Below are 25,919 nucleotides of genomic sequence, written 5' to 3'. Positions count from 1 at the left end.
AGACAAGTTCGCCATCTGTGGTTGACACGCCGTAGGCCTAGCATACCTAAAGTACCTCTATGCTCTGTGGAGTAATGCATGCCTGAACCAGCAGAGGGCGCCACGATTATCAAAACGCCATAGGCGAACTTCCCCAGGGAAGGGGGGCGGGAGCTACCGTTGCCAAGGGAACTACTATTCGGTGCCCTGTAATATAAAGATAAATATTTAGAGCCAAAGCACTATTGGCCTCATAACCTGGAGAATTCCGATGTGTGGTAAAGCCTCTGAACTTAGTCACGTGATGCGGGGAATGGCGGGAAACAAACGAGACCTTGAATGAGGATGACCTTGGCTAACCTGGAGAAATAAAATAAATATTCCCGCCACTGGATTTTGAACCCACGGCGGCGCGGACAGATCAGCTTCGCTCGCCCTTGCACGAGAGCACTATGCATTTGCCGCAACCAATCCCGACTCGTGTTAGTGTTGAACTGCAACACACTCTCGCGCTGTGCATTGCACGTCGTCATGTTCATTTTCATCAACTTCCATCTGTGCGCAAGTCACGAAAGGAAAAGAAACGCGCTTTCAATCTCGCTTTCAGGTACCCCCAACTCCCCCCCCCCCCCCCCCGTCAAAAATACACAGGAAAAATGGTTTGCTTGCGAAGCCTTCCGCGTGCCTATTTATGCATGCACAGTGACCCTAATCTCTCCCAACTACAAATGGCTTCGAGCCCTCAGTCCTCTCAAGCTTTAGACTGCCAGATGTTCTAGGGAGCCTCGCTAAACAGCTCATAAGCGAACCCCTTGGGCTGCATACTTATGCCGGAGGCTGTACGTGGCGTTGGTGTCACCCTGAAAAAACCTGCTTCCGCACAATATTTCATGGTTAGCGATGCCAAACTGCCAGCAATTTTTTTATCATACAGCCTAGTACCAAATTATGGATTAATTACTCATTAACGTGTACCTGAACGCAGTCGTACGGATACAAAAGAAAAGCTATACAGCTTCATCGGGAAATTGGAATCTGGAGAAAAATTTCTGTCAGTTCGAGGAGCAGGACAGCAGGAATTCCCAGACGGGAAGGAATTTTTCGACAACTGCGAAGCTTGAGAGAAAGCTGCATATCTTTCCTTGGTAACTGTGTGGCTCCGTTGAGGCGTATGCCAATGAGTAACGTTGATTCCGCCTTGGGGGGGCTTCCCCTAAATACATGGGACTAACAGACGGCTGCCCACTTGCCTTTCTTGGCCGATTCGTTGCCAGAATTTTCAGTACCTGCGTCGCGAGTTTAAATTTTGTATAAAGTGCCTCAGATAATGTTTCGAAATTTTGTTCGTGAATACTGGTATTTACGCACGTAGACATAAATCGCGACGAACGTACGAACCCACGTGAAATAATCGACGTGCGTGATGTTGATAGCGGTGTTGTGTTTAAACGTGTTTTTTTCTTCATAAATTTTCTAAGCAACCTATCGATACATCTTTTTCATGTCGTTCTGTTCTTCAGACACCAAGCCTACGTCGTAAGTAACCTTTTATTTTAAAGTGACTAGTGTCAGACATCCGCAGTTGCTTTTGTCGTGACTAGGGGCAACTATAGAATGCCATTTATTTTGCCATGCTAAGTGCAGAACAGAGAATTATAAACACAAAGAAAACGACAATAAAAGAACACTGGTGGACCTAGCCTAGCGCGATAAAGAATGGGGCAAACGTTTTAAGCATTATTAACGATTCCTGAGAGAACGCTAGTGGCTTCACTGTTATATAAGTGTTCATAGAGGGGCTTCTGTTTCCCTTGTATTCGCTGATGACGTAGCAGCTTAAACGATCTCCGGAAGAGGCTTTTCCCTAATTATAGTATAATATCAAAACCTTTGTTGATCCTCTGCTTTTGTTCCTGTAAAGGCCATTGGAAATACTTAACGTCAGTACTAGTCATCCTACCACGCCTCAGTAATTTCGTCGTTTAAAAATAGATTAAAGTTATACACCCGAATTCGGCGGACGCATGTCCAGCAATTTCGGATGAAAATTTTGAAATTCAAAAATTTAAGATACATTTAGCGTTACATTGAAAGTAATAGTCCATTCTTATGATATGCTGCAAAATCTTTCCTTTGAAGTGTTTCCATCGGTCGCATCGAATAGTTAAGACTCCCATAGAAAAAAGTTAATAGAAAAAAAATTATTAGTGCCGTCCGGTGATCTCTACATATTTTGGTTGTTATAGTGAAATGTTACATTATATAAAAAAATTGCGTTCATAAATCGTCTGTCGCTAAAAAATGCTATTGTCCTAATTGCTGGGTGTGAGAATAAGGACATCTGAAAATGTGCGACAGCTGAGATCCTTACTCTATTCTCAGCAGCGTGTTTAGCTTTCAAACATGTCTATACGAGTACCTCTTCGTAGGTTCTATGCTGTGTATGAATATCTTTTCCTCTTGTGTAGAAACTTACACAACCCATAAGTTGCTATTTCAGAGAATTTGCGGGAGAAGAAAACACCGACACCAGGTTGCATTGAGCGCACATAGCCTAGAAACATTTAGACGCCTTAACGTTGATTCTTAGTCTTTGGACCATAAAGAAACAACCTTCGCGACCTTGCCTTTAAACGCCATATTTGGCGGAGTGTATGCTGCGCTTTGGCATGTTCAACAATCCACGGTGGTGTTGCCTTGGCGGAAAACTCTCTAATGCTGCAGCATCTATTCTTTTATCAAAACGCTGAGTTGCGCTAGTTGGTGTAGGTTCACGGTATAGGTTCCTAGGTTCATCGTCTATTCCTCGTCACTCTTGTGCTCCTAACATGAGTTCTACCGTGGTGCTTAAGCCCTTCCGTTATGTTTGGTGCTCTGCTGTCCTGCATAGGCAGATACATTAAGGGCTTTGACTCCTCGCAATCCATTCTCTCAACGGTACAGTGACGCAGCTTCCGGTTAAACAGCGTCACCTAACGCAAAATAGGAATTTTTTTATGAGATAACAAAAGGGCACAATTAAGAGCGGTTATTCCCATTGATTCTATGCCGCTATCCCATATAGCTATTTTTTACTTGCAAGTGAGCAATGAAAACTAAAAAGCCCGCAAATTCTTTACAACTATATGTCCTGGGGGTGTATTACTGTAAGATTGCGTTTTGTGATAGTTTTAAGCCAAATTCAACGTTTAAACTGCTGCGAGACGCGCCATTGAGGCGAAACCGGAAGCCGGGATAGTTACCGTTTAGACCACGGAATGACGCTTTTGAACACTCTTATAGAGCGTTGGTTATCTCTAGAATTGTTATCTAACTAGCTCTGTTTTCTTTAATGCAGGCAGTACCGCATGACTTCGACCATGGTAATCACATGCATCTTGGCCATCGTCATTGCCCTTGTAGCCTTCATTGCGCTGCTGGTGCTGGTATTAGGTAAGCTCTGGCACAGCTCAAGATTTGTTACTGCCCTCTCTAAACGACTCCTCATCCCTATTATTGTGCTTCTTTTCCACATATTTCTCCCCTTCGTCCCTCATGCACTTTTGGGACCACCATTAACTCCTGCTTACCATACGATATGGCACTGTATATAGCTGCTATACCACACCCACCATGTCGTGTCGTACCATACCACGTCGCACCACCACACACCACACCACATAGCGCACCGGCCGCAACGGTGGCTCAGTGGTAATGGAGCTCGCCTGCTGGCCCGAAAGCCGCGGGCTCGATCCCGGCCACGGCGGTCGAATTTCAATGGAGGCGAAATTCTAGAGGCCCGTGTACTGTGCAATGTCAGTGCACGTTAAAGAACCCCAGGTGGTCGAAATTTCCGGAGCCCTTCACTACGGCGTCCCTCATAGCCTGAATCGCTTCGGGACGTTAAACCCTTATAAACCGAACTATACAAAGCGCACCGCACCGCACCATATTGCACTATACACTATAGCCCTCCGTAGCCCCTATGCTTAACATAACCGGGGGTTCACCTGAAACACAGCCTACTACTCAGAAGGATAACGCAGTGTTTCAGACCACGGAGTTCACCGATGTTGACGCAGTACCACGCGTCCGCGGAGGAAGCCGCGTGTACATCAATTTCTGCACACGTGACTAACCACCCCACTGCAACCCACGTACCAGGCACAGGGTTTGGAATCGGCGCCGAGACCGACGTTCCCGAGGACATGGACAGGCCCCCTCTGCCATCCGTCTACCCCGTGGTACGGGTGCCGATCCCTTCTTCCGTGATGACGACAACGGCGACAGATACCAGCATCACGCCGACAGCGTCCACCCAGTCACCCCGGACAGGTCAGTGTACCGGCCGCAGTCCACCCCCGTACCGGTATAAAAGGCTGCTGTTAATTACAACGGGCTTAACCGAGCCCTCGGTTGACTCAGTCCGACGGTTTAGTCCTGGTTCATATCTCTCCCTGTGTCTTGTCTCTCCCGCGCTATATCTCTTCGCTGTGCCACAGAAACTAGCCCAAAGTGCTAAATTTGTGAAAGGACTCTCTTTTATTCAAGCTCCGCAATATTCAAACTAATCTTCTGTCTCTTTCGAGGTCAAATTATGAGAGTCGACTGCGGATCATGCTCAACACCACTCTGTGAGGTCCGATGACCTGATTTAGACTTACGTGTGCCCCTAGCCGCCGTACCATGGCTGAAATAGGGCTGTACAGTTACGCTGCTGGAGAAATAATTTGTCTATTGCACGTTTCTCATCCATCTACATTCATTTTTTTAGATTTGGGGCAGTATACTACAGTCCACTCGTACAGTTTAAAAGCATAGACTTGATATCGTTACCTTGTGCACACCGAACACATTTGCCATGATGCTCATTGCCCAAATTCGCCGCGGTGGCTCAGTAGTTATGCTGCTCGGCTACTGACTCGAAAAACACGGGTTTGAACTAGAGGGTGTTGGGCGGTCGCGTTTCGATGTAGGCTAAATGCTAGAGCCCCCGTCTACTGTGCGATGTCAGTGCACGTTAAAAGGTAGTCGAAATTATCCACAGCTCTCCACTACGGCGTGCCTCATAGCCTCAGTCGCTTCGGCTAGTTATACCCCAAAGAACCAAACCAAGCGCTTTGACCGGGCTGTCCTACTCGCCGATAACATTAAATCTTTGCTTCCAATAGAAATCTCGCGCGAAGGCTTCGTGGTGCTCAGCGGCCGAGTCTAAATGGCTGCGAAAGCGTAACAACAATTGACGGTTTTTTCTTCTTGACAAAGCAGTGCTCTTTGCGGCGGCATAGATAAGATAAAAGGTGACAACGTTGCCAGACATGTTTGGCAACATTACGTTTGCTGAAGACAGAATCGGCATTTGAACTAGTTGGTATTGCATCTTTTAAAAATATATAAAGCGCACTCAGGACAACGGACAAGGAAGACCAAACAACACAAGCGCGTTTGTGGTTGTTTGTGGTTTTTTCTCTCTTTTTGTGTGTTTCTTGAATAAACGCCCAGTTGCGAGTACGCGCTTGCGTTGTTTGGTCTTCCTTGTTCGTTGTCCTGTGTGCGTTTTATATATTTTTAGAACATGCTTATGACAGGTGGTGCAACTTTATAAAGTGATATCAAAGCATTGAAGGACTCTGGTGAAGTCAGGAAAATAATGTAGAGGCTGAAGACAAGTGGACACAGATGAAGCTCCGAGTGTCTGCCCCTGCACCCTCACTGTTCTTTGTTTTGGCGTTACGTATTTGTGACGTCATTTAGGGAGCGCGTGCATCCAAAGACGTCCGCTCACTTCGTTTCCATGTCTTTTAGTGAAGTGGCCACAAGGGTTCACAAGCACGAGCACTTGCTAGAGGCCTGCTGCACACTGGTGGGCTCGCGTAACACAAATGCGTTAAGATGACAAGAGCTGCCTTCGTCTCTTGCAGTCATGGACCAGCAGCCCCTGGTCTGCACCATGGGCTCCAGGACGAGCTTCTTGCAGATGTTCCCACCGGATGGCCTATGCGAGTACATCTTCTTTGACTCAGTCGAGAAGGGCAATCGCAACCAACTTGCCTTCCCTAAGCGGTGGGGTAACGACCTGCGCATCTTCATTGCGGCCTACGCCCGATACAACACGACGGCGTTTGGCATCGGCTTCGCCTACGAGTGAGTGGCGGCCATCTTGAGCCATCACACTGCACGAATCCCCGCTTGTACCGAATGCCCTGATTCTGCAGTTGCAAGGTGCCATGAATCGTTTGAACTATACCACCTTCGCTCCATCCCGTGCTCAAATTTCGACCACCTGGGGTTCTTTACCGAGCACTGACATCGCACAGTTAGGCCCGTGTACATTCAGTGCACGTTAAATAACTCCAGGTGGTAGACAGTTCCGGAGCCCTTCACTACGGCGTCCCTCATAGCCTGAGTCACTTTGGGACGTTACACCGCATAAACCAAACAAACCCAAACCAAAATTGACAAGTCTAAGTTTTCTTTATTTTGTGCCTTCCGAAAAGTAACTTCAACAACAGCTTTCGTAATTTTCACCAGTTGATCACGAGTTGTTGCTTCATTGCAGAGTTCCTAAAGAAATCGAAATCGTGACGGAAGAATTTCACGTTGGCAGAGTTCTGCAATAGGTCGGTGTGGTCGGGGTTATTTGCTTAGATGAAAAGTTTGGCCCCGTGCTTCAATCCTGCATCCAAGCAGCGTAGCCAGAAGACCTGGCGTAGCCAGAAGACTAATCGTTTCGTTACGTGACTAATGAACACGAGGGCAAAGGAATGTTATTTCAGTTCCGCGCTTTATAAGCAAAGCAGAAAGTTTTTTTCTGTCTCGCAGGCCCAATTCTGCGCCAGGCAGCTGCATTAAATATCTGTTTGTGAATTTAGGGTAACCTACGTTACCTCGATTTACTACTTAAGCTCTGCAGCGCTTCATTGGCGGGTTAGCTGCGTATTATTCTTCATGTACAGCCTTTGGCAAAACTAACCAGGCTGCATGGTTTGCTTCTCCTTCGAACAGGGGAGCCAATTACGGCTTTCCCAAACATCAAAAAGTTCTCGAAAGGTGAGGACAAGGGTTCTTCTTACCATACAGAGATTTAGAGCTTGAGGGCTGGCATAATAACTTCAATATACGACTGAGAAGCAAATCATCCAGACTGGTTACTTTTGGCAAAGTCTGTACATTTTTTACGCTGACCCAGACGAAGACAAGCACTCCTGTCGAAACGTTGCCTAAAGAACCGAGGCTCTCATTGTGACCATCCTGTTCATTTTGTTTTGTGTTATCTAACGTTTAAATCTTCTTAAGTTTTTGTTTACGTTTTGCTGCTGAGCGTTCCACTTAAAGTACACGTCCTGACACCGGTATTGGACCACTGAATTAACACCGGTAATCAGCGTGGCGTTATCGGGAAAAGCAGCGCAAAAGTTATCATTATTGTGTTAGCGCCCATCCTGCCCACTTGTGTGGCTCCTCGTTTTGTTTATCGCGCTGCTATTAATTGTCGTTATCAGGATTGCGCTGCTGGAAAAACCGCCTCGTATATTTAAAAGCGGATGAAGGTATGACGAAGGATAATGGCAATACGGAGGAGGTTGAAGAACACCGCAGTCGACGAGGAGATGCTTTTATCTGGGGTACTGTGGAAGTGTAAGCTGTTTTTGTTTTGAAAAGGAAAACCATACTTTTAGTTGGACTGCGTACCCATTCTTGTCTTTGATATTTCTCATCATTTGCAGGAAATGGAATATAATAGGACGTTTATATTAGTGTGGGCCACATGTGACGGCAAATATGTGTGCACAATTTTCCGCTGCTCCCGAAAGAACGCCAGGGTACACACGGCGTAGCAGAGCGCTGGGCGCGTGCTTTCTTCACGGGCAGTCAGTAGAAATGTATGCGTTGCTGAGACGCTTATTAAGTGCCCGGTTACAAGCTTACGGTTTATGGTTTTTGGGGTTTTAACGTCCCAAAGCGATTCAGGCTATGAGGGACGCCGTAGTGAAGGGCTCCGGAGATTTTGGACCACCTGGGGATCTTTAACGTGCACTAACATCGCACAGTACACAGAACTCTAGAATTTCGCCTCCATCTGAATACGACCGCCGCGGCCGGGATCGAACCCGCGTTTTTCGGGTCAGCAGCCGAGCGCCATAACCACTCGGCCACCGCGGCGGCCTCCATGTTACAAGTGATGAAAAAGAATCTCCTCCTGCGTAATCGTTGCAGCGATAAATTCCACTTAGTTTTTGGGTCACATTATAAAAATTACCGCTGCAGGTATCTCATGCTCTGTGGCTAAAGCAAATGACGTCATCAGAGGCTGAGTACATATTTCTAGGGAAGAGCTTGCATGCATATTTCAACGCGCGAACGACAAGGGACGAAGAAAGAAACAGACAGGACGGAGCACGCTAAGGCGCCCGTGTGCTGTGCGATGTCAATGCACGTTAAAGATCCCCATGTGGTCGACATTATTCCGGAGCCCTCCACAACGGCACCTCTTTCTTCCTTTCTTATTTCACTCCCTCCTTTATCCCTTCCCTTACGGCGCGGTTCAGGTGTCCAACAGTATATGAGACAGATACTGCGCCATTTCCTTTCCCCAAAACCAATTATTATTTCTGGACGGAGCGCGGAACTTAGTTGAGTTTTACTTCGCAGACGTCATATTTATGCATTCGCAGTAATCACACCTGGAAACTGGCCGCAGCGCTGACTCAGTGATTATGGCGCTCGGCTGCTGACCCGAAAGACGCGGGTTCGATCCCTGCCTGCCTCGGCGGTCGAATTTCGATGGAGGCGAAATTATAGGGGTCCGTGTGGTGTGCGATGCCACTGCACGTTAAAGAACCCCACGTGGTCGAAATTTCCGGAGCCCTTCACTACGGCATCCCACAAACCTGGGTCGATTTTGGACATTAAACCCTGTAAACCAAACCAACACCTGGAAACCAAAAATAACGATCAAAAAACAGTGTTTTGTGAATGAATTCAATTAAGAATGCGGATTGCGTTATATTTTCTTGAAAGTGTCGATTGACCCATAAAAATAAGTATGGTCAGACTGAGTAGCGACAAAACGGTGAGAATTTGCATTCGGCGGTCATGCGTGCTACGAATAATTTTGGAGAAGGCAGTTTTGACAAGCAACACGTTCGACTTCGTTAAAAAAAGAAAACTCTCTAGTGCCTCTTGTGCTAATAATTCACTCGCTTCCTACGGCCCAATGTGTTTCTAGCTCTTGTAGCGTCATTGTAACTGCACTTACTTGGAGCTGAAAAATTCGAATGGTGCAGGAAGGCGTCCACGCTAGTGCGACAGCTGAACACAACCAGTTCTTCGCTGCTGGAGCCCTTCTGGCGCAAGAACATTTTCCACTTCGGGATCGTGGACACGGCCACGAGGAACGCGAGGGAACCTGACGTGGAACTGGCCCTGAACGTCTTGAAGGCAAGCAGTGCGCCTACAAAAACGACTCGACTTTTGAATACACCGCACACACTAACCCCGGCGTTGGCCCGTCGCGGTGCAGTGACTGAAGAGAGCGGTTATATACGACGCTCTGTGCACTCAGGTTATAGATTGGAGGGGGGGGGGGGGGAGGCGACGTTTACAAAAAACATTTAGAGGGTCTATAGACGATCCACAGACTCCTGTAACTGCATAAGTAAGTCGATAGACTTTCTGTGTCTTGTCGTGTTTGCACGAAAAAGATGAATACTTCGTCTATAAACCCGTCGCGGTGGCTTAGTGGTTAAGGCACTGAGTTACTGATCCGGAGTTCCCGGGTTCGTACCCAGCCGCGGCGGCTGCGTTTTTAAGGAGAAAAACGCTAAGGCGCCCGTGTGCTGTGCGATGTCAGTGCACGTTAAAGATCTCCAGGTGGTCGAAATTATTCCGGAGGCCTCCACTACGGCGCACCTCTTTCTTCATTTCTTCTTTCACTCCCTCCTTTATCCCTTCCCTTAGAGCGCGGTTCAGCTGTCAGCCGATATGTGAGACAGATGACCTTTCCCCGAAAACCAATTTTCGTCGTCTATATTGTCTGTAGTCATTCTATAAACAAATCCTATACACAAGTCCAGAGGCAATACAGATCCCATAGACAGTCTGTATACAATCTCTTTATGGCCATATACTTTTAGAAGAATTTTTGTATAGACTGTCTATGGTCTATGAATAGGCAAATGAATTATCCATGGAAGACAGTAGAGTATGTAATGAGTCTATAGAAAAGCTATATTCCATTCTTTATAAGTGAAGATAAAAGAGTACGCTCGGAAGGAAAAAAAATAGCCAGGCTTAGCTTGGTTAAGCCAAGGAGGCGTTGCATAACTGCTTTACCCGTGGGCGGCATCTGGCTGTAATACTGTCCCGGCGAAGAAGCGCAGCTCTTTTATACATATGCCGTGACGTCAATCATAGCGCAGCGCCCCTAGCGGGAGGAGCGGGAGTCAGGTGGTGGCTGCGGCCGCGCGCGACAGCGCCAGTTGGGGCCCAGCTTTTCCTCTATGACGTCACGCGCCGGCGCAGCGCCCCCAGCGGGAGGAACGGGAGTCAGATGGTGGCTGCGGCCGCACGCGACCGCGCGAGTTGGGGCCCAGCTTTTCCTCCGGCTGTCGTGACGTCACGTCACGTGGTTGCGCTAAAGGTCAATGGTGGCTGCCCGGCCGCGCCCAAGGGCTGAACTGGAGTGATTGCAATACGCAACGCATAAAAGGAAGGTGCAAAGGAGGAAAAATTCGATGGGGCACTGATTGCGTGGGACAATGCGAAAGCATAGAGCCTCGCAGTTGGCCCTTGTTCACTGCCACGTCGCAGGCATTGCAGGGAGACTGCAAGTTGCATGTAATTTCATAGACGCCAATGCATGAGTTGGTAGACGGTTCGATTCCCGATTGAAGGTTGACTCAAGTAGCGACTAGCAGTTCTGTGCTAGATCTCAGACAGATTCAAATGAAACAAGTCCCGCACTTGTGTAACGAGCGATATATGTCCATAATCTTAGCGCCAGAAACGCCTGCCCGGGTGCGTCCTTTTTGTGGTATACACATATGCAAAGATTTGATTATACCGGTTGGCAAACCGCGCTCGAACTAATTGAAAATTGAATTTTATTCCGATTCTACTCTTGCATTTCACACCACGACTGGTGAAACATGGGGAATCCTTTAAAGTGTGACGACGGCGGACGCCCGGATTTCTCTTTGAACCGCATAATTACGAGGAGTAACATTTGCGCTGCGTTAGCGGAGGCTCGATTATACGCAGTACTGGCCGTCTGATGCACAGAGCCCCTTATTCAAACCGGCATACGCTGAGGAGTGTGCCAAATCAAGTTAAAAGGGCCTACAAGAGTTACCAAAATCTTCAAGAAAAACTCAACTTAATCCGTACGAACCTGGATATTTTTCCTCGGAGAAATGCTTCCGAAACGACCCTGTTATTCCCGTCGCCTCATTTTGCGGCCCGTTGTGGATTTCGAAGGATGCCCCGCGGGTCCCGAGTTGTGGTCCTGCCTTTCTGTTGATAAAAAAATGCACGAGAATCTGTGTTAAATTTCGTGTTTCCGTCGTCTAAAGCTTTTGTGCATAGCAGAAGGAAGCCAAGTACGTACGCCCCATCGTTTTAAAAAAAATTGGCTGGGGCTTAGCTAAGGTTAAGACTGGACATCTCGAAGCGAAAAGGTTCGGTGATGCTTATTGTTTAACTTATGGTTATGCTTTGCTGCGTCGTTTAGCGAGACGTTCTTCTCGTTGTTCGGGTGTCTCGGACGCTCGCTGAGCTGTCAGCCTTTCATTTCTTCGCTCCTTTTCAGCCAGCTCCCGTGGTAGCACTTCTGTATCGGTAGTATCACTCTTTGCTCCTTCCATGTTGACTGCGCACGCCTATTCTCTGGCCAGCGGTTATATAGTCGGCCTCCGCGATAAACATGCGCTTGTGGCGAACGTCAAACGATGACGCATAGCGCGTGGCAGTGGCCACCTGCGCCATGCGTGACGTCACGCGCAGCAGCGGCCACCTGCGCCGTGCGTGACGTCACTCGTGCTCCGACATACGCCGGCTCACGCGAAGCGCGGTGTTGATTAGCGTAGTGAAGCTTTACGCTTCAAAACATTAGCATTCGATGAGGTTCAGAGAAGTGCACTTCAAATTACGGGTAGTAAGTTTTGGTAGTGCTTTTTAAATGCTTATGCACGGCACACAGCCCGACTGAAGCAAACCTAACGCTGGTGCATGCGAGATGGTTCTGCAATGCTCGCTGAACTGACTTCGGCCACGAATTCCTTTCAGGCGCTCAACACGCACGCCGAGACGCAAAGGCGGCAGGGCAACCCGTCTTTTATTTTCTTCGCCGGAGTAGTTTTTAATCAAAACTGGACCAACTTCTACAACGACAAATTCACGTAAGCAGCCCCGAAACACAATTCTATTCATAGTATGCCCACTAAAGTCTAGTTCGAGACCAGGGCTATTGATGGGGGCCCTACAGCTTACGCCGACTGCCAGGAATGGTGAGTCTTATGTGATTTCTAAGCATTCCGAGACACTCATTACATCGCCCTACTTGACCCACAGCTGTAGCCAGCAGACCTTTCATTGTGGATCATTAAAGCGCTGTATTTAACCGCGTTAGCGATAAGCAGCTCGTGTCATTGACCATGAGAGAAAAATCTACGATAAATCTGCAGCGAAGCAACCTAGGATGCATGTGGGCCACCTAGGTCACGTGACCTTGTGGCGTGATCGCAACCTGCCCATCGGAGAGTGAGATAACTGCCCACCGTGGCAGGTGGCAGTTAAATTAATGGTTGGTCACTCGAAAAGAGCAACCTGGATCGCATAAGACACACAGGTGGCAGCACCTGCTATCGCAGGGCAATGGCTTATCACTTAACCGCTGCACTACAGAGCGTCAGAACTGGTACGAGGGCTCCCAGGGATCTATGAATGTGACGTAAAGAATGACCAATTCTGCGTATATGTGAATTAACCCGTTACGCTATCGCGTCATACCGTTATGGCGGAGCTTAAGTACAAGTATAATGAACGCAGATCCGGACTACGAACATTAAATTGCTAGAAGAATAAGAATGTGGTGCAGTGCCTTTGGCAGGTATTTTTTTCAGGTAGCCATTATACGCTTGTTAAGATTTGTCTGTCCTAAGTAACTACGCAAGTAGACAATAGACAGCCGTGTTTAAAGCCCAGAGGCGTTGGCATCCAGGCCAGAGGCTAAATGCGAAAGGTCAAAGCTGGAAAGGCAGCAGGCAACCACAGCTGAGGGGGCTCAGCACGAGTGAATGCCAGACACGACTCTGCTTAAGTATGCAGTGCAGTAATGAGAGGTGTCTATCCTGTAAGCAATCTCCACCAATATTTTTTCTAAGGTGAGCCGAAGTGCGCGTGCTTTCTCGTGGTCAAGATGACATGTGATAGAACCGTCCCTTACAAAAATTTCTTTAGACAGTCTGTACAGTGTCCATAAAACTCTGTCTATAAAGTCTATAAACTATCTACAGACAAACCATAGAGAACAGTATATAGGCAATACAAATCCTATAGGCACTCTATAGACAATGTATAGATTCATGGTCCTACACTTTTGTCTATAGAAAGCCTATAGACTATGAATGAACAAAAATAAATATCTATAGGAAGACAACATAGTTTAAAGAAGTTTAAAGACTGCCTATAGACCATTTTTGGAAGGGGTGATAAAAAATATGGCGATTCTGGCTTGATTACCAAGATTGGAGTGCGATAAACTTCGCCTTATACTCAATCTTGGATATGGTTAACCGACTCCTACACCAGGCAGGCCAAAATACTGGCGAAACACATGATTTAATTGTACGTAGGCGCAGCATGTTGTCGCAGCAAGTCAGTGCACTGTTCTTGAGCGTATTGCCAAACTGCGATATTGTGCGGGAAGGCGCTGATTGAATTGGTAGGCGTGTCCTCTCCTGTTCAGGTATTTATTTGGGACTCCGGCTATGGCAAGCGTAAACACCCGACATGCTTTTGCAGGAACATCTACAAACCGCACCTGTTCATCGCCCAGGGCCATTTCTTCTACGGCGACAACACGTTCAACGACTGTCGCGTGATGCCGCCTACAGCGCTCACCAGACCGCAGGGGCTTGGCGATAGTTACCAGCACGACTTGGTGAGAACTTAGTGCTTGGACACTCTGATACACAAAGTTTCCAGTGGCTTTTTCAATGCACAAGTCATTGCAGTATATCTTAGCGCATATCATAGAGGCAACTAGGAAGTGCAAATGGATACGTAACGCGTAGTTTAGTCAGCTGATGGCTGGACTAGGATACAAAATGGATTCGATGTCAAATAGTGGTGGTATGCGAACATGTGCAGTCTTTGTCAAATGTGTACATACAGCCCAAGGGGTAAGCTTACGAGCTCTGCAGCGCGGCCCCTCTTGCATATTCAGGGACTACAATCTTAGAAGGTGAGATGAGCTTCAGTCCCCAACCGTTCCAAGCTTAGGACTGTCAAACTTGCTTAAAAGCCCCGCTACACGGCTTGAATTAACGCAAACACCTTAGGCTGTACATTTCTGACAGACTACTTTTTCATAACTGATCCGAATTCAAACGGGTACAGCTTTTCCACCGAATCGAATCGAATAATTTAGGCTAACATCGAATCGAATACGAATGAAAATTTTTTAGTTATGGGCAGAAGCGCCGAATATTCGCACAGCGAATAATAGCGCAAAACTGCGAAGCATTATATCGGAGGCATAGCGCTATAAATTATGGAGTCATAGGTATACAGGGTGTTTCTCCTAATACGTTACGCAGTTCTTAATGGAGGGTTATACCGTCATCCGCTTCTGCGAGGCACCACTGCGCATGCACAAATCGCCCTGTCAACGCCAGATGGCGCCACGTGCCCGTCAGATGCGCGCGTGCCAGCCGCGTCAGGGCCAATAAGCGTGTACGCAGCGGTCCCTCGCGGTAGCGGATCGCGCTATGCTATAACCCTCTATTTTTTTAGTTAGATCGCGCTATGCTATAACCCTCTATTTTTTTAGTTAGAAGAGCGCTTATTTCGGCATTGCGTTGTCCGTGTAGTACATCAGAACACAGCTAAGATGTGCTAACTTGCGGGCTGGTTAACTAACATTGAATATTTACCCTTTTAACTATTACTGTTAGGCTCCTTAATTTTCGTAAGCAATATCCATATCAGTTTTTTAGAATTTCGGAAACGCGGTTACCCTCTCCGCTTCCATCTGGCTGCGCACTGCAAAAATGCCACGCGGAACCATCTTGCCATCCCTTGTTCGATGAGACGATCACTTTGTATCGACACCGCAACGAACTTAAAAGGGAAATTATAGAAGCTGTCGAGAGAGCTCGGGCAGGAGATAAATGTGTCAGTAGGCCGTCTGTGGCATTATCAAGGAAAGAGCTTGATTTCTTGGCTTAGCACGTGGCCTGGCTGTTTGTCAGCAATTTTTTCGTGTTTTTTTGTTTTGTGGTGGTTCCCTTCGACTGATATAGAAAGGGTATGCGTGCTCATTTCCGCAATAAAGGCTGCGTTTGAAAGTTAGCGCTTTTCCTGTCTCGTCATCGCCCTTCGTCTTTTTGTTCATATGCGCTATGTTTCTTCGGTTACGAGCAACTCTCCTGAGGCTATTCACTTCTAAAGCAACTTCTTCAGGGAACGTAATTCGTCTAAATAGCCAGAATTTGTTGGGTCGCAGCGCTGAGGATAATCGCGTTTTCGAATTTCTGAAAACTGACTCCTAAAAATTGCTTATGGTGGGCTGCACGCCTCTCAATAATTAAGGACACTAAGATTAATATTAAAAATTTATCTATTCGATGTTAATTAACCAGCCTGCTGGTTAGCACGTCTTAGCTGTGTTCTGATGTAGTACGCCGCTGACAATGCTAAGTAGGAAAAAGCGCTATTCTAACTTAAAAAGCCTGTTTTTAAACTTTCTGTAAACTTTTATGTGAAACACACTGTATATTTTGTCAAAAGACGCAACAATGACCTCCGCCAGTGGCTAGCAACACAACGTCACCGTGTAAACCCAGTAACCACCCCGTCACATGCATAGAAAAATTACTATGTTGTAGGGATGACAACAAGGCAAAAAAATAGGGACACCTAACTCATTATGGGTTATCACCGTGGTGGTTCAGTGGTTATGGCGCTCGGCTTCTGTCCCGAAAGACGCCGGTTCGATCCCGGCCGCTGCGGTCGAGGCAAAATTATAGGGGCCTGCGTGCTGTACGCTATCAGTGCACATTAAAGAACCACAGGTGGTCGAAATTTCCGGAGCCCTTCACTACGGCGTCCCTCATAGCCTAAGCCACTTCGGGATATTAAACGCCCATAAATCATAAACCAATCATTATGCGTTGGCTATGCGATAGTATTCGAAGCTCTAGATAGCCTTGTCGGACGGAATTGGTGGGGCTTGGGAGACCCAAGTTTTTATTCCCCAGCTCTACCGTACACACCTGCCACGGTACACAACCTACGTGATTGGCCGTGGCAGCTCACGTCAACCATGTTGGCACTTGTCCGCTTGATCCAAGCGTACAAATTATGTCTTAATTTAACATTACTAAAGTCTCTCTCTCTCACACAAGACATGACAGATACCAGCGCCACCATCTGTAGTCTGTACCGCCAGTATCAAGGCACGGCTGGCCTCACGCCCGCGGTGGAATGAGCGGCTATAATTATACACGGAAAGTTTGTACGCGAGTAACGGAAAGCTTTTATTTGCAATCGCGCATCCTGAAGAAACTTTCGATTTCGCGCAGACCCTGGCAGCTGACAGCTTCAGCAAGTTGTCATCGCGTGGACTGTCGATAATCGGGGCACTATCGATAACCATGAAAGGCCGCTGGACGAGGACCCTCCCCGTGCAAGGGCCGAGCGACTTCCTCTCGGGCTGTGTGCACAACACGAGCGCCCCCTCCTTCGGCAGATATTCAGAGGTGAGCCGCCATCCTTGCACTCTGTGGAAACGAAAGGACTTAAGGACTTCGCGTCTCGGTATACACCTCCTTCACGCCGCGACGTCACAAAGAAGCGGTGGCGCTGGTGTCGGTAGCGACGTTCGTACGGTAGGCAAAACAGGTTGCGCCTGACCGTGCCTACCGCAGCATCGCTCCCGCGTGGTGCGCAGGCAGCGTGCATCGAGCAGCTGCGTCACTGTGGGATGCAAGTATTGTAGATTAAAAGGGAAATTAAACAAGCCTGCGATGGGTTTCTCGTAAAAAAATACAAGATAGCAAAGGGCCGCGCAGAAAAAAAAAATACGTAAAGTCTCGACGCTGTTTGGCTGTTATGCGGCTAAGATTTCGTAACACGGATGCTGCAACGCTTATTTGCCGGTACATAATCTTAGTTTAACGTTGTAGATTCCAAGATAAGGCTAGTGTAATAAGGGGCGGTAGAAGGTTAGGTGGGCGGATGAGATTAAGAAGCTCGCAGGCATAGGGTGAGCGCAGCTGGCAAAGGACAGGGTTAAGTGGACCGACACGGGAGAAGCCTTTGCCCTGCAGTGGGCGCGGTCAGGTTGGTGATGATGACGATGAATCGTAGTGTGTTTAAAACTGCGAGGGAAAAAACATTTAGCGGTGCACGAAATTTTCGCCATGCTGCTACAGTGCGAATGATGGAGACCAAGATACCCAACAATAGTGGACAAAATCATTTTTGAGCGGGAAACCGTTTGTTAACGAAATTTTTGCATATGATGTAACTTTTCACTAACTATCCATAGTTCTCACGTATCATTTTGCGACTGTTCGATCCTCTGTCTAATTTCTATTGGGCCGTGAGAGAACATGTCTAATTTCTATTGGGCCGTGAGAGAACATGAAATCAGTTTTTTTCAATCACTGTCATCCGATTACGAGAAATTAAACCTTTTAAATCGATGCACGCAATTTCTGTGCAATCGTTTTGTGTTCTCGCAATGTTGCAGATTTGCAGAAACCCGAAGTACCGTCAGCGCAGCTACAGCCAGACGCATGATGCCATTCTGGCCGTGCACGACACCGATAACGTGCTCTTCGCTTACGACAACGAAGTAGGCCTCTGCAAGAAGGTGAGCCCACGGGAAACGCTGTAGCGCAGTGTGTGGGAAATACGTGTGTAACGACTTATAAGCACGCTGCTTACCAATGAGGGCTGCGTTCTTTTATTCATTTCAAGATACTGCAGGCCGATGTGGTCCGAGCAGGAGAGGCATATAACATGACAATCACACCTTGATTTAGGCATAATCGCAAAGTGAACAAGGAGGGGAAATCATCTGGGTTCTTACCAGCTGTTCCAGAAGAGTATATGTCTTCGTCTGGGCAAAGCGTTCCTCATTGGCGGTAGTTCAAATGGGGTCTTTACACCGAGGAAAAAGGCCCGGTGAGGGGGAGGAGCCTTTCCGGGCCTTCACCGGGCCTTCACCGCATTTAACTCCTGCCAATGATGAACGTTTTGCCCAGACGAATACAAGTGTCTTGTCGGAATTTTGGGAAGCACGTTAAGGCTTTCCTCTTCTTGTTCACTTCGTGATTATCGAGAACCATCTGACCAACTTCTCTTTACCACTGATTTAGGTGTGTAAAACAATACAACACACCGCAAGAAGAGTTGAGGAAAAACAAATAAAAAATAATAGAACAGGATACAATCTAACCAATTAAGTACGCTTACAATGTTTTAAAGAAATTATCTGTTTGGAAAAGTGATTCTATAAGTGAATTCCAATCGGAGATGGTTTGGGGAAGGAACTGCACTTGAATGAATTTGTTCGGGCAAAGGTTAGCTGCAGCTTGTGTTTTCTATGGGGTGTCGTGTTCTCCTGGTAGTTGATGGTTAAATAAAGTTATGCATTGGAATATTTCCTTCGTGTGCGAGAATTCTGCGAAGGAACAACATTCGGTTTATTTTGCGGCGGACTGAAAGAAGCGGAATTTTTTTTTCAACCGTAAGCTTAGTGGCAAGGATAATAAAATGTGCTGTATTTGCGAAAATAAACCTGACTGCTTTCCTTTGTATTAGTTGTGTCCTAGGCTCCAGGGTCCAGTGAAAATAATTTGGTTGCTATGCCGCAAGCTCTCGCGAGATGAAAATGTGATTCAGATGATGCAGAATGCATAGCGGATAATTTTTTTAGTCAGGTATAAAATGTGGAAAGATAAAAAAAAAACACCGGGCTTATTTGAACCATCCACATAGACGTGTGACAAACATGACTGCAGAATGCCATAATTTGGAGACGACGCGGAAATGTAAGACAGCCAAGATGTTGCTGTGGGCAAAAATTGATGGCGAAAAATACAAGAAAAGTGGGCAATGTATGCTGGGATTTTATTCATCAAACTATAGGCTCGCTCCTTGCCAACGCTTTGCATATCACGCAAAAAATTAGTAGTATTCACACCGGGCACACAGGCAGGAAGTTTAAATGAGTACATTTCAGCGCATGTTGCTGGCAATTGCCATTTCATGAGATAACTGTTCTAGGACATGCAGATTCCTCTAACTCAACACTTTGGCTTCATGTCCTGTTTTATACTCTTTTTCTGCAGCTTGATTTCAGTCGTATTTCTAAATTTTATTGACTTACTTATATTGGTTTTTGGTTTGCGTAGCTAAGATTTAGGTCGTATGGCTTTTAGTACAGAAGCGAAAGCTCACCAGAAAGCGTTAGTTTCAGGTTTGTTTCTCTTTTGGGCTACAGCGCAGATCTCTTAAAACACTTGAACATTGTCTGTTTAGGTTTGAAAACGCAATGAATGCTCTGAACAGTTCATTACCTTAAAATTTTGAATGACACTATATACCTTGGATGTTTATACATAAACACTTGTACATTTCTTGACGTTTCTGCAAGGGACCGGCCTCTTTCAGACTGTTGCATTTGGGTTGCAAGCCCCAAGGGTAGCGTTGGCCTGGCGGCCTGGGGCAAAGCTGGAAACATCCGAAGGTCCCGGCAAAGGATGAGTCGACTGGCAACAGAACAACTTGTTTATTCTGGCATCGCAAAAGAGCAGCCGGTCAGGGCGACCACGTTACTCGAAGGAAGGAATCGAAGTCTCCTCGGCGTCCGGGGCAGCTGCTTTTTTTATACCCTCGGAGTCGAGGGCAAGAAGGAACGGCTTGGGAGGAGGCGTCCGACACGGCGACGCTTGAACATGTCCAGACGTGACGGGCGCGTCCGCCAGGCCGGCGCCGGTCAGACCTCCTCGCCTCCCAGTTGGGGAGCTCCTCTCCCCGGCTGCCGCGCTTTGACAAGCGTGGGCAAAACATGCACACACACACACACGCACGCACGCACGACGACACGTGGCACTGAAACCTGTCTGGACGCGCTCGGCGGGAGGCGTTGCGGCAGCGATGAACGGGTCCAAATGACCGCCGCTTTGAACAAAGCCGCGGCGTCCGTTGCATCCGCGCCGGCTATACCGCGCGTTGTAGGCGAGACGTAACAGACCGCCCCGCCGGGAGAAGGAGATCCCGATGGTCAGGGGACTGCATCCGCTGTCCAGAGGGATGTCGCTCGATGATGCTCGTAATCGAAACCGGTCGTCCCTCGTCCTCGACGTTGCTTGAGCGCAGCGCACAGAGAAGGCCTCGTTCTCGGGTTCAGGATCACATAGGACACTGCAAAGTCACTTCGGGAGAGTTGCCATTTTTGTGCTCGTTCCCAGCAAGCGTTAGAACTACGCCGAAACGCAACCGCTCAGTCAGCAAGCACGAGACAACCCTCACTAAGCTCTGCCAGGCTCTTTCCCCTTTTATACTACTGCCTAGTTCCTTACAGTAGTCAAGCAGCACTCAGAACGCGTCCACAAATTGGAAAATTGCACTAGAAAGCACATAATCACTTTGAAACACTAAACAAAAGCAATATGTTAAAAATCCTGCCTCAGGAAGAAAACATCAGTAACCAACAACTTTGAGGCGGATTCCTACGTTAGGGGCTTCGACTTAAGCCATCGGCGTTACCGTTGAGACTCCCCTTTTTGTAACGCACCTCAAAAGAATATTGTTGCAAAGCGAGGCTCCAGCGCAGGAGGCGGCCATTTTTGGGAGATATGGTCTGCAGCCATTGGAGAGGGCAATGATCCGTCTCAATGATAAACCTCGAGCCGGCTAGGTAGCATGACAATTTCTGAACGGCCCACACGAGACACGCACACTCTTTCTCGGTGGCGCTGTACGCCTGCTCACGACAGGTCAGCTTACGACTAGCATACAGGACGGGGTGTTCCACTTCTCCATTGTCCCTTTGGCACAGTACAACGCCCATGCCTCGCTCACTAGCATCGCACTGAACAACGAACCCTTTTGTGTAGTCTGGCGATCGTAGCACTGGCTGGCTTGTTAGGGCGCTCTTTAGGGCGCTAAAAGCTCTTTCCTTTGTCTCGCTCCAGACGACTGTTTGGGGCTCTGCTTTTCTTAGAGCATCCGTCAGGGGAGCCGCGATATCGGAGTACCTGGGGATGTACCTCTGATAGTAGCCGGCGACACCTAAGAACGACCGAATATCGGTCTTCGTGCGCGGTTGCGGGAAGTCTCGCACAGCGGCCACCTTTATTTCAGAGGGGCGGCGACGACCCTGTCCAATCACGTGACCGAGGTATACAACCTCGGCCTGTGCTAATTGGCACTTGGGAGCTTTGACTGTCAAGCCCGCTTCGCGCAGGCGGGTTAGCACTGCCCGCAAGTGTGCCATATGCTCAGACCAGGATGCGGAGGATATCGCTACGTCGTCTAAATACGGTAAAGCGAATTCTTCCTGTCCCCGCAACACTTTGTCCATGAGGCTTGAAAAGCAGTATGGCGCGTTCTTCAAACCAAAACTCAAAACTTTAGGACGGAATGTTCCCATTGGTGAAATGAACGCCGCATACCTACTAGCCTCTTCTGTAAGTGGAACCTGCCAATAACCCCTGACAAGATCTAGGGTGGAAATAAACTGAGCTCTACTAACTTTCTCAAGGCGCTCCTCGATGTTAGGGATCGGATAAATTTGATCCTTAGTAATGGAATTAAGCCTGCGGTAGTCGACGCAAGGACGAGGTTCCTTGCCCGGTACCTCAACTAAAATCAAAGGGGAGGTATAATCACTCTCACCCGCCTCAATAACACCAAGCTGTAGCATTTTCTTTACCTCAGCCTCCATAATATCGCGCTGGCGGGGTGACACCCGGTACGCCTTGGATCGTACTGGCTCTGGGGAGGTAAGTTCTATATCATGAGTAAGGACAGAAGTCCTACCAGGCCTCTCAGAGAACTGACCTTGAAACTCTTGTAAGAGTTGGTGTAGTTCGGTTTTCTGCTCAGGCGACAGCGGTGCTTTACTGAGTAAGTCACTAATGACCTGATCAGTGTCTTCCCTGTTCGTCACTGAGCCTAGTCCTGGAAGCTCGACCGGAAGCTCTTCTAACTTTCCCTTGTCGGGCATTTCCTCTCCAGTACCTGGTGCCTTCAATGCTACAGGCTCAATTTTATCCAGTTCTGACGTGCTCGGAATATCAGCTTGCTGCGCCTCCGACCCTTTTTCATTGTTCGACAACGTCGGCCCCGCAACCACCGCCTTTGCAGCGAGCTCCCGAACTCTCGGTCTGGTTAAGGCCTGAACGCTAGCCTCACCAAACAAAAGCCCCTTCTCGCGCAGGAGGTGATCGGACCTGTTCGAAAAAAGGTACGGGTACTGGGGGGGCAGCCTAGATGACACTACGGCCTCCGTCTCAAGTGCTCCGAAAGGTCCTTCAATAAGCACTTTTGCTACGGGCAGACACACGCTATGAGCTTCCACTGCTTGCTTGATCCATGCGCACTCGCCCGTGAACATATCGGGTTCTACGTAAGAGGGGGGAACTACATCCATTGTAGCTGCGGAATCACGAAGCACTCGGCACTCTTTCCCGTTCACGAGGAAGTCTCGCATGTAAGGCTCGAGAAGCTTCATGTTCTCGTCAGTGCTACATAATGACAAACACACGACTTCTCTTTTTGTTTCTGGACACTGCGCCGAAAAGTGACCCGGCTTCTGGCACGTATAACACACGCGCGCTTGCCTCCTCTCGAACCGCTTTCTGCGTTCGGCTTCGGCTGCCGCCGTCTCCTTACGTTCGGTCGGACTGCTTTCACTCGCATCCGCACTACGCGTGTCCCCCCATGCTCTCATGGGTGTGAACTTCGGCCTCTCAGACTTGGAGCCAAATTCACCCTTTTGACCGTCCTTAGCTCCGCGAGCCCGACGCGTCACAAACTCCTCGGCTAGCTCGGCGGCTTTAGCCACTGTACTAACGTCTGGCCTATCCAAGACCCAGTACCGCACGTTCTCAGGTAACCGACTATAAAACTGTTCCAGCCCGAAACACTGCAGAATTTTCTCGTGGTCACCAAACGCTTTCTCTTCTTTGAGCCACTCCTGCATGTTTGACATAAGCCTGTAGGCAAACTCTGTATATGACTCATTTCTGCCTTTTTCATTTTCCCGAAACTTCCGACGGAACGCCTCCGCTGACAGCCTGTACTTTTTTAGCAGACTCGATTTCACTTGGTCGAAATCCTCTGCCTCCTCTCTCTTCAAGCGAGCGACTACGTCGGCCGCCTCGCCGGGTAACAAAGTGAGCAAGCGCTGTGGCCACGTTTCCCGAGAGAACCCCTGCTTCTCGCACGTTCGCTCAAAGTTAACCAGGAACAAACCAATGTCCTCTCCAAGCTTAAACGGCCGCATCAGGTCAGTCATTTTGAACGATACCCGTTCTCCTGCACCGTGTGCCTGACTTCCATTACGAGCGCGTTCCATCTCTACCTCGAGACGCTTCATTTCCAAAGCGTGTTGACGGTCGCGCTCTTCTTTCTCTTTATCTTTTTGCTCTTTACGTTCGCGCTCCTCTTTCTCTTTTTGTTCTTTACGTTCGCGCTCGTTTTTCTCTTTTTCTTTTTGTTCCCTCTCCTCAATCGTCTCAAGGCATTCCGACAGCTCGTCATCCTCAGCCTCCAACTCAAGAATAGCCCTTAGCAGTTCTGGTTTTCTGAGTTTGTCTGAGACATCCAGACCCAACTCTCTTGCAAGCTCCAGCAATTTCGGTTTGCGCAACGACTTCAAATCCATGGCTGCTCCGAATGCTGCTTTCTCTACTGCCTACTATTGTCTTGCCGCAAACTAACCCGGCAGCAACGACAACACAATTACCAGCTCTGTTTCTGACACTAACAAAAGCCTGGCAAAACTCAGAAGAAGAAAGTCCCGCACTCACCAAACCTCGCAGCCAAGAATTCAGCGCAGTCGTTCCGCTGCAGGCAACCAGTCATCACACAGGGCTCGTTGCACTGCTCCCGGATGGTCGTTGAGCTGCTCAGCATACAGTTGACCGCATATCTTCGCTGCTGGCCTCCGTTGTCGGGATCTCACCGCTGGCAACCAGTTGTTGCATTTGGGTTGCAAGCCCCAAGGGTAGCGTTGGCCTGGCGGCCTGGGGCAAAGCTGGAAACATCCGAAGGTCCCGGCAAAGGATGAGTCGACTGGCAACAGAACAACTTGTTTATTCTGGCATCGCAAAAGAGCAGCCGGTCAGGGCGACCACGTTACTCGAAGGAAGGAATCGAAGTCTCCTCGGCGTCCGGGGCAGCTGCTTTTTTTATACCCTCGGAGTCGAGGGCAAGAAGGAACGGCTTGGGAGGAGGCGTCCGACACGGCGACGCTTGAACATGTCCAGACGTGACGGGCGCGTCCGCCAGGCCGGCGCCGGTCAGACCTCCTCGCCTCCCAGTTGGGGAGCTCCTCTCCCCGGCTGCCGCGCTTTGACAAGCGTGCGCAAAACATGCACACACACACACACGCACGCACGCACGACGACACGTGGCACTGAAACCTGTCTGGACGCGCTCGGCGGGAGGCGTTGCGGCAGCGATGAACGGGTCCAAATGACCGCCGCTTTGAACAAAGCCGCGGCGTCCGTTGCATCCGCGCCGGCTATACCGCGCGTTGTAGGCGAGACGTAACAAGACGAAGACAGGTTGCCGGCCGAAACGTCAAGAAAGGTACAAGTGTTTTTTCGCCACTTCTGTCTTCAAGTGTACTACCAACCTAGCCCTGGAGGCCTTTTTCGGCCTATATATGTTCCATAAATTGATTGTAGCTTCGGTAGTTTGAAAAGACAAGCGCATAGTTTCGAATTCCTGCGGAGTGCGGTTGTTTTCGACATTGTTTAGAGTTATTCGCTGTCTGAAATAGCTCCTCATGAAAGTGACTTTTCTAATCAACAAAACCGTGCAAAGACAGTAGCATAGCCGTATTTTTAACCTGGATATGCTCGTAAAGGAGGATATAAATTTACTAACGTTTCGACTGGGCCCCAGTCCTCACGTTCTTTCGTTGCGAGTACCATAACTTATGGCACTTGTGCTCCAGCCTGAGAATTTCTTTGAAAAACATGGTCGTCTACTTCCTTTCCCCGACAGTTATGTGCAGTGAAGGGTCAGCATTCGGGAGTGCGTTTCGGCATCGCCGTGTACGACCTGGAGTACGAAGACTTCTCCAACGCGTGCGGGGCGTTCAACAAGTACGGCGCCTTCTCGCGGCTGCACGCAATCCGGGGAATCCTCAACTACTTCAGGTCGAGGTTTCATAGTGCTCCAGACGCGGTTGGCTGCCGGGAGCTCATCACATGACATCTTCGTTGGAACTGCTGCCAGTGGTGTGGGGTTCACAAGTGTAATTAAAAAGTGGTACCTGTAGCGATGATTGCTTGTTATTATTAAAGCGAAAGAATTAGATGGCTCGGTCTTAAAATCACGTCCGCAGAAAAGTTTGCGCAAGAAATGGCACCTTGTGACGTCACGAGCCGAATCACGTGAACATGATGCAATTTTAATTAATGGTGATTAACATTTAAATAACGCTAATTACCTAATCAGAGAACTTCCAAGACTAATTCGTATGATTA

The 25,919-nt window shown here is 48.3% G+C and overlaps 2 protein-coding genes across 2 annotated transcripts; both read left to right on the top strand.

Annotated features, from left to right (window-relative positions):
• Positions 1-3,330: 3,330 nt before the first annotated feature.
• On the top strand, positions 3,331-12,166 carry LOC144102230 (uncharacterized). The gene is made up of 5 exons (XM_077635540.1): positions 3,331-3,411; positions 4,123-4,293; positions 5,880-6,102; positions 9,246-9,399; positions 12,158-12,166. Exons 1-5 carry the CDS (start codon positions 3,339-3,341, stop codon positions 12,164-12,166), a joined length of 630 nt encoding a protein of 209 aa, XP_077491666.1. The 5' UTR covers positions 3,331-3,338.
• Positions 12,167-12,204: 38 nt separating this feature from the next.
• Positions 12,205-25,667, top strand: LOC144102229 (uncharacterized). Its single transcript, XM_077635539.1, has 5 exons — positions 12,205-12,356; positions 13,981-14,119; positions 16,764-16,940; positions 17,936-18,058; positions 25,435-25,667. The coding sequence occupies exons 1-5, from the start codon at positions 12,205-12,207 to the stop codon at positions 25,642-25,644; spliced, it is 801 nt and encodes a 266-aa protein (XP_077491665.1). The 3' UTR covers positions 25,645-25,667.
• Positions 25,668-25,919: the final 252 nt, after the last annotated feature.

The sequence above is a fragment of the Amblyomma americanum genome, chromosome 8, assembly GCF_052857255.1.
Source record: "Amblyomma americanum isolate KBUSLIRL-KWMA chromosome 8, ASM5285725v1, whole genome shotgun sequence".
NCBI lineage: Eukaryota > Metazoa > Arthropoda > Arachnida > Ixodida > Ixodidae > Amblyomma > Amblyomma americanum.
This window is presented reverse-complemented; position numbering and strand designations above follow the sequence as displayed.

What these genes read in the sequence shown, in the direction of transcription:
- LOC144102230 (XM_077635540.1), top strand. Translation starts at nt 3,339, where the DNA reads ATGGTAATCACATGCATCTTGGCCATCGTCATTGCCCTTGTAGCCTTC. An exon ending in GCTGCTGGTGCTGGTATTAG is followed by an intron (nt 3,412 to 4,122) that starts GTAAGCTCTGGC and finishes CCCACGTACCAG; the next exon opens with GCACAGGGTTTGGAATCGGC. An exon ending in GGCATCGGCTTCGCCTACGA is followed by an intron (nt 6,103 to 9,245) that starts GTGAGTGGCGGC and finishes CGAATGGTGCAG; the next exon opens with GAAGGCGTCCACGCTAGTGC.
- LOC144102229 (XM_077635539.1), top strand. Translation starts at nt 12,205, where the DNA reads ATGCTCGCTGAACTGACTTCGGCCACGAATTCCTTTCAGGCGCTCAAC. An exon ending in CCTTCGGCAGATATTCAGAG is followed by an intron (nt 16,941 to 17,935) that starts GTGAGCCGCCAT and finishes GCAATGTTGCAG; the next exon opens with ATTTGCAGAAACCCGAAGTA. An exon ending in AAGTAGGCCTCTGCAAGAAG is followed by an intron (nt 18,059 to 25,434) that starts GTGAGCCCACGG and finishes TTTCCCCGACAG; the next exon opens with TTATGTGCAGTGAAGGGTCA.